This window comes from Corylus avellana, chromosome ca6 (genome assembly GCF_901000735.1).
Source record: "Corylus avellana chromosome ca6, CavTom2PMs-1.0".
Classification (NCBI taxonomy): Eukaryota; Viridiplantae; Streptophyta; class Magnoliopsida; order Fagales; family Betulaceae; genus Corylus; species Corylus avellana.
In genome coordinates this window covers 23,103,212-23,111,059 of record NC_081546.1, presented here as the reverse complement: position 1 = coordinate 23,111,059, position 7,848 = coordinate 23,103,212, and the positions used below count along the sequence as shown (strand labels likewise).

Genomic DNA, 7,848 nt, shown 5'->3' with positions numbered 1-7,848 from the left:
CTTTGGGATTGAAATTGAAAAATTTCTGAAATTTCGGGAATAAAGTGAATTTTTCCCTTTATTTTAAACCTTTTATATATAATTAAAACGGAAAAGTTAAAAGGGCATTTGGGAAAGTTTTAATCCCCAATGTTCTTATCCACAAATCAATAAATATAATTTAAAAGTAGATGTTCTTTCCTAAAAACAGAAAAAAGTTAGAACTTAGAAGGGCATTTTTAATGGTTGGATATCTGTAATTTGTAACTACTCACCACTATTATGAGCTTTCTAGAGAAAGTTTCAACTTCTTCAATATTTCCAAAATGGACCTTTTGCCTTTAAATCAAAAATAAAGTTGATCTTTTAACCTAGCTTAGTAATATATATATATATATAAGTTGAATAAACTTTATTATTAAAAGAAATTAGATGCATTAATAAACCATAAAGTTTTATTTGACAAAATGAAAAAGAGAAGAAAGAAAGAAAAGGGAAACATTAAATTAAAACGTGTGCTCATAAAGAATACGACCCACACGACAAGACCAGTAAGGGGCAGCCACGTTGCTCTTCTGACAGACGAACCGCCGTTCACGGCTCCCCATCTACAGTCAACGTCCACAAATAATTCCCGTCCATTGTTCTCCGACTGCCTACCGGATCTCCCGGTCAACTCATCTCAGTAAAAACCCCTCACCCAAAAGACTCCTCTCACTTTCAATCTCTCCCTCCCGTCGGCCCCAACCAAAATTAATCCCCCCGAAATTGAAAAAAAAAAATTTATATATATATTTTAAATAAAAAACAGTAAAATAGAAAAAGACCCGGTAGTTCATCAATATCAAGATCAAGAGCAGGTGGGCCAGAGCTTTTTTTCTGACAACCTACGGTGTTGTCCGTGTCTTTTTGTATTATTCACGATCGCAATAATATAATATAATTTGTTTTTTTTTTTTTAAAAAAAAAAACAAAATTGATAATAAATTTTGTGGGGTCGAGACGTGAATCGGAAGGGTTGGGCGTTTGTATAAAGAGGGAGGAGAGAGATCGAAGGAAATGACGGAACCACCAACAACTCCATCGACTGGCGGGCGGTCGTCGAATGCCAAACCGTCTCTAATGGAAAGTCTGCTGGGGCTCCTCAGAATCCGCGTCAAGCGAGGCGTCAATCTCGCCGTCCGCGACGTCCGTAGCAGCGACCCGTACGTTGTCGTCAAGATGGGCAAACAGGTCTGGTTTCTTCCTCATCCATTCCTCTCCTTTCTTGATTATTTATTTATTTGTTTTAGTTACTTGTTGTACGTATGAAGTTGAATTCGGATTTCGTATGTGTTTTTTTTTTGGCAAAAAACAATATTTCATGATTTTTTTTTTAAAATTTATTTATTTTTCAATCAATTTTAATTGGGAGTTAGACTCGCATGATTATGAAATTTAGGGAATATAGTATGTCTTTCTATTTTTCGCTTTGTCATCTTAACAATCTTGACCTTAACTGGCTACTTTCATAGGAGCAATCTGGGTTATGACATTTTATAGTATTCAATGCTTCGTCAATTTGCTAGTTAGCTTCTTAAAAAAGAAAAAAAATGCTAGTTAGAATGTATTAAAATATTAATGAAAATGATTAAATTTCCAGTTTCCTATTAGCTTACTCTTTTAAGATAATTGGTAATTTAATCATGAGATCAAAACTCAATTTTTATTATTTACCTTTCGTTTCAATTAAATATTATGTGTTTAGCCTTGTTTTAAACCAGGAAGCTTGAGCTAAAGAGTGTTAGAATATTAATTAAATGATTAAATAAATTATTTTTTATTAATTTGAGATAAGTGGTGATTTAACAAAATGTCTGTTGTTTTTAACACAAAATCAGATGTATGTTAGGATCGTTTATTTCTCCTTAATTTGTTTACCACATAGCCACCCTGATTGCTGTTCAAAATAGAGTAGGATGCTGATAATGATTCTCAGTTCATAGAATATTCTATCTAATCTATGATCTGCAGCTTGAAAATGCTATATTCGTTTCCTTTTTCTTTTGAGTAATGCTATATCCCACCTTTTCATTCGGATGAAATGGTGGGATATAACATTACTCTTTTCTTTTTCTAATTTTTGTCTGGTTTGTATTATTTGTTGTTCCTTCCTTTTCTGAGCTAGTTGAGTAATATGTTTAGCTTAGGAATGTAGTTCCTTTTTCTTTCTTCTTTCCATAAATTTCTCTCTGGTTGTTTTCGACTACTTGCTATTAAGTTCTTCTAATTACATCTAAATGTGAACATTTGTTGCAGAAACTTAAGACGCGTGTTATTAAAAAGGATGTTAATCCCGAGTGGAATGAAGATCTAACTCTTTCTGTCATAGACCCTAATGATCTCGTCATGCTTGTAAGCATTTTGCTCACTGCCCCCATGTATTAAATATGAAATAGAAACACTAGCACTATCTTATAATGATCTTTTCCTTGCTTGTCTAGTTTTCTATGTGCCAATAAAAGGTGCAAATTCCATTTTCAAACAGGACTATGATTAAGAACGAATGATGATGTAAAGACAGTTCCTTTTTTGTTTTCCAGATTCTATTCAAGCTGAAAAATGTCTGAGGAAAACTTTTAAGATTGAAAATCTTGTGCAATTGCAGAAGTACTGGAGAAAGGATTACTTTAGATGTTCACTTTACTTTTTAATGCTACTCTTCTGGTGCTTTTAGAATCGTGGTTAACTGAGGAGCAAAATACTGGAGCTTCCTTTACCTGTATATATCTCTAAGCTAACTAGGCTGTCTGTCAGGTTGGATTCTGCCTTAGTCACAAGACATCTCCCACAACAAACAACCAGTTTTGCATATTAATATGTCTTAAGTGGTTGTAGTCTCCTATATGGAATGCTTTCTCATTCCTTTGCAAATCTCTTACCACTAAATCACATATGTGAATTTTTACTAGAGAGCTAGAAGGCAATAAAAAATATTAACAGGTTCACTAGCCCACAATATGATCATATCAAATCTGCCTTTTAGGTGAAAATGACTTCTGTAGAGTAGCAATTTATGAGTAGCCAATGTCCTGTACTTTTATGCATTAGATGATGGCAAATATGGCAAAGCCACTTAATGAACTGTTAATTGTCTTAGGCCTCGGTCTTGGTCTCGTCCTCCATTTTCTATGTTTGTATACGGATGGTCATTGTTTCTTATGATTGCAGACGGTGTATGACCATGACACGTTTACCAAAGACGACAAAATGGGAGATGCGGATTTTGATGTCAAAGCATATATAGAAGCCTTGAGGATGAATTTGCAAGGCCTTCCAAGTGGCACCATAATCACAAGAGTACAACCAAGCAGGCAAAACTGCTTGGCCGAAGAGAGCTGCATCTTGTGGAGTGATGGCAAGGTGGTCCAAGATCTGGTCCTTAGATTGAGAAATGTGGAATGTGGAGAAGTGGAAATCCAATTGCAATGGATTGATCTTCCTGGTTCCAAGGGTTTATAAAGATTGTGAATGCTCCTTTGTTTGCTTTCCTTCATGTGAGCTCCCTGGTGGGGTTGGTTTGTTCATAGGTGTGTATTGAACTGACATTATATGTTTTTGTGTTTGCCTATGGGTTCCAGTTTGTAGCTCATTATATAGGGTTGAACAATTTTTGGTATTATTGAATACCATAATACTATTTTGTATGGCCTTATATCATCTTTTGCTGTGAATCTCAACTTGTAGCTGCCTGCTCACTCAGCACTTGGCAGGTATTTAATTGTGTATTCGCAAATTGCTTGAATAATATGAGATAAAAGCACATGGAGATAATCCTATCCTACTCAAACATTACTATTTTTTTTTTCCCTGTTACGTGCTTAAGTTCTCAAGAGCGGGATAAATTTTAGTAGGTTATTAAATAGAACTTGGCTTCCACCCCATAGGAACTGTGAGATCACCTCAAGTGGAACGCATTAGTCGGGGTTGGAGAAGGGCAATCGCTCCTTCTTAAAACCAGCATTTTTAAGAAGAGTCAAGCAGAAAAAGGGGGGGTAGCTCTTCGTTCTAGGTTCTCTTGTAGATGGATCTTCCAGAACCACAAGAATCCTTAGTTATAATGGAAGTCTTGATTTTAAGAAGAGTTGCTATTTGGAGAGCACAGTACAATGAAATTTGTAAGCTGTGTTCGGGGCCATCAAATGGAATTGTTTTTATTGGACAACACCCACCTTTTGTGTCTTTAAGATACGAGAAATCATGCTCCAACAATAAGGAAAGATTGGGTCTCTGGAGGCCCATTGAGCATAATGACCAAAACTTGTCTTTGAAGAAATGATGTGTCTCATTTACTTCATTCTGTTTACGATCACCCTCTTCTGGGTTGGGCGAGCTCCTTATAGATCTTGTAGCCCTTCAATTTTTTCTTCTCTTTCCGGCCCCTTTTAGAATCTCTCTTTCTCTATTTGGAGATTGGGATGTCAAAATAACTTTTAATATAAGATTTGATTCTTGTTTTTTTTCTTGGTAATTATAATTTTAGGCTAATGCCATCTTGCTAAACAAAATAGTAACAGAATTTGGGGCATCTGAAGAGCCTGCCTTGTTCAACTTGGCACACTTTAACCAAATTAAACAATTATTGTTCACCAAGTAACGTCGTAGTTTTTTTTTTTTTTTTTTTTTTTTGGGCCCGAACTTTTTTCGTATTTATGATTAAGTTGAAAAATTAGAATAACAGAAAAATTCCAATTATAATGAATTATTTTCACTTTGTGAGACTTGTCTATCTTTCCGTTCAAGAATTATTTAACCAACTAATTTTGTGTTAGCTTTATCTCGAGTTTGCGAGTCGTGTAAAAAATTATTAGCTTTAAATGTCGTCCATTGAGTAGGACTGTACAAGCAGGCGGTTATTAACCGATATCTCCATAATTACATGCGGATGCGGTTAACAAAAACCACTAACTGCATATACGGATACAGTTAGTGATTTTAGGGTAGACATATGCAGTTATAGCTTATAACCACATTTGCATGTACAGATTGTACATCCCTAGTGTCGGGTTGTATTGAACCTAATCCGACTTATTTAATCAGACCCCTCAATCATAACAGTTAAATTCCATCTTAATTTTTACTTTTAAGGTTATAATTAATTATACAGCTCGCCTCCACATTCGCCCAGGTGGGAAAATTGGCAATGGCCCTGTGTTGGTGCCTAAATGACTAGTAGGGCATTGCCTAGTGATGGATTAAAGAGTCTTACAACTGTGCATCATAGATTGGTCCCGTCCCTATTGGTAAAGGCTGAGGGGTACCTTTCCCTGATTTGAGGGGCATTGAAATTTGAAATGCACCCACAAACTACAATTATTATTATTTTTTTAATTAAATAAGGGGAAGAGGGGAATTACATGCGTGTGACTTATGATATTGATTTTTATAATTTCTATAAAAATTATAAAACATTATCCTTCTCTTACCATTTCCTAATTCCTATAAGCCAAGTCAATGTTGGATCTCTTGGAATTCAAAGCCCATTCTCCAACAAAGCAAATTAGCTTATACACCGTAGACTGTGAACAATGGCCAATGCAAATAACATCCTTTGCTATACATTTAAGAAACTTTTTGTACCTTTCTATTTTAATTAATTGCTTTTCATTCCCATTAAAAATATATATATATAAAAAATTAGATTTTCTTATCCACGTGTGTGTATGAGAGAGAGGCAGTACAATTAAATGGGCTTTTTTAATTTTAATTTTTTTTATTGTCTACTAAATTATCTCCAAAAAAGGCTTTTTCTCCCGCTTAATGTTTAATGTTTTATACTTTGTATTGAACGACGAGGAGGAAATATAGTATGGAAAGAAATCAGACGAAAAAGGACAAATAAACCATGGCAGTAGAGTTAGTCTCACATTTGAAAGATAAAAGATAAACACCTCACGTGAAGTCTCATAATGATTTTTTAAATGAATGAGACCGAGTTTTATAAGTTATTTTACGGAATTTGTTGAAATTAGTGGTTCATATTCTTTTAAATATAGAGAATAATACTGAAATATTAGTGGTTAGTCGAGTAGTAGGAGCGGATATGCTCCGTTCACGGAGTGGTGATGTTTTCCTATAAGTGTTTTGGGGTTTTTCAAAATATGTTCATACAATTAAGATTTTTTTATAAATATGTTATGTTGTGACCCGAAATTATTAATATTAAAATATAGCTGCATTCTCCCGTGGACATAGGCACTTAGCCGGATTACGTAAATCTGTGTCTCGATTTTCTCTTGCTCTCTATTTTCGATTCCATGTTATTCATTATTGTTTTGCACGATAACAACATAGTTCCAATTTTAGCTTGACTAATCATTTTACAGTGATAGTAGATGTTATAGTACTGCTTTTTCTGGGTTGTTACAAATGTTATCAAAGAATCGTAAAAAGTTAATGAATTGTTCACATGGAGTGGGTGATTTTTAGAAAGTTCTAATTGGGACTTGACTAGTCATTTTGAAATACAATGCCCCAAAAAGTCAGTCTCACACTGAGAAAATAAATTAAATGCCCACATAGAATGGTTGATTCTATGAAGCTCCAATGACAATTTGACTAGTTATTTTGTAGTGATAGAATATATATATGTAACTAGTACTTTTCGTCAAATATACAGATATGTTTGTTAATATGTTTTGATGGGTATTTTTTTGTTTTTGGTTTTTAAAAATATTTTGATTTGACATAAATGTGAAAATAGTTAACAAAAGAAGACATTTTCCAATAGATAAAGAATAGAGTTAAAAACAAAACAAAAAAAAAAAGAAAAAAAAAAAAGAAAAAACTTCACAAATGACCCTTGAACTACCACATGATTTGAAAAGACTCTCCAAATTTTAAAACCTCTCAATTTCACCTCCCGAACTTTCAATTCAATACAACTTACCACACTCCGTCAGTTTTTGAACATTAAAAGTGATGAAATGACATTTATACCCCTGAAACTTTTATAAAATTTTAAATTTATCCTTAATTTCAAATTTAAAATAAAACAAAAAACAAAAATTGAAGGATAAATTGGTATTTTTAGTGGTTTCCATTATGGTTTAATGGCAAAAATTAATATAGGGGTCAATTGCATTAAATTGAAAGTTGAGGGAGTGAAATTGAGAGCTTTTAAAATTTTAGAATTTTTTTCAAAACGCATAGTAGTTCACAGGTTTTAAGTGAAGTTATCCCTTAAAAAAAAAAATGATATAAAGATAGAGTTTCCCGCAACTTGCAAAGGCGATATATCTCATTTGCAAGTTGCAGGAAACTCTATCTTTATATCATTATTTTTTTAAAGGGATAACTTCATATATATTTTTTTAAAGGGATAACTTCATATATATATATATATATATATAAGATAAAAGGTTCCAACTCCATTATAACCATCCAGAAAATCTTCTTTTCTGGGTACATTTTTTTTCAAGTAAAATCAATCAGAATCAGGGTTTGGATTAGGGTGATATATATATCTTGAAGTATCAGATAAAATTAGGTTCCAACTCCATTATAACCATCCAGAAAATCTTTTTTTCTGGGTACATTTTCAATCAAAATCAGGGTCTGGATTAGGGTGATTTATATATTAGATGCCAAAAGATTGCTTATCTCACAAAATTTCAATCACCAATCTCATTACAACGTTGGGTCAATTACGTTATAATGTTCCTCTAATGCTCTTCTTCATGCACAAACCTTTTTGTTGTGCTTTTCATCCTCTGGTTTAAACAAATGGTGGAGAATGGAGATGGTGCCACCCATTATTCTTTATTCAGAGAAAAATAAACTAAAATAAATATGAGAAACCCAAGTGATATATACGACAAAAATCAACAA

At 33.4% G+C, this 7,848-nt stretch overlaps 1 protein-coding gene across 1 annotated transcript; it reads left to right on the top strand.

Moving 5' to 3' along the window:
* The first annotated feature begins 972 nt into the window (after positions 1-972).
* On the top strand, positions 973-3,810 carry LOC132184286 (protein C2-DOMAIN ABA-RELATED 4-like). The gene is made up of 3 exons (XM_059597859.1): positions 973-1,212; positions 2,278-2,373; positions 3,190-3,810. Exons 1-3 carry the CDS (start codon positions 1,039-1,041, stop codon positions 3,478-3,480), a joined length of 561 nt encoding a protein of 186 aa, XP_059453842.1. The 5' UTR covers positions 973-1,038; the 3' UTR covers positions 3,481-3,810.
* The last annotated feature ends 4,038 nt before the right edge of the window (positions 3,811-7,848 follow it).

Bases quoted from the DNA above. Each gene is read 5' to 3' on its own strand.
- LOC132184286 (XM_059597859.1), top strand. From the start codon at position 1,039: ATGACGGAACCACCAACAACTCCATCGACTGGCGGGCGGTCGTCGAAT. The intron at 1,213-2,277 runs GTCTGGTTTCTT...CATTTGTTGCAG, and splicing joins TCGTCAAGATGGGCAAACAG to AAACTTAAGACGCGTGTTAT. The intron at 2,374-3,189 runs GTAAGCATTTTG...TTATGATTGCAG, and splicing joins CTAATGATCTCGTCATGCTT to ACGGTGTATGACCATGACAC.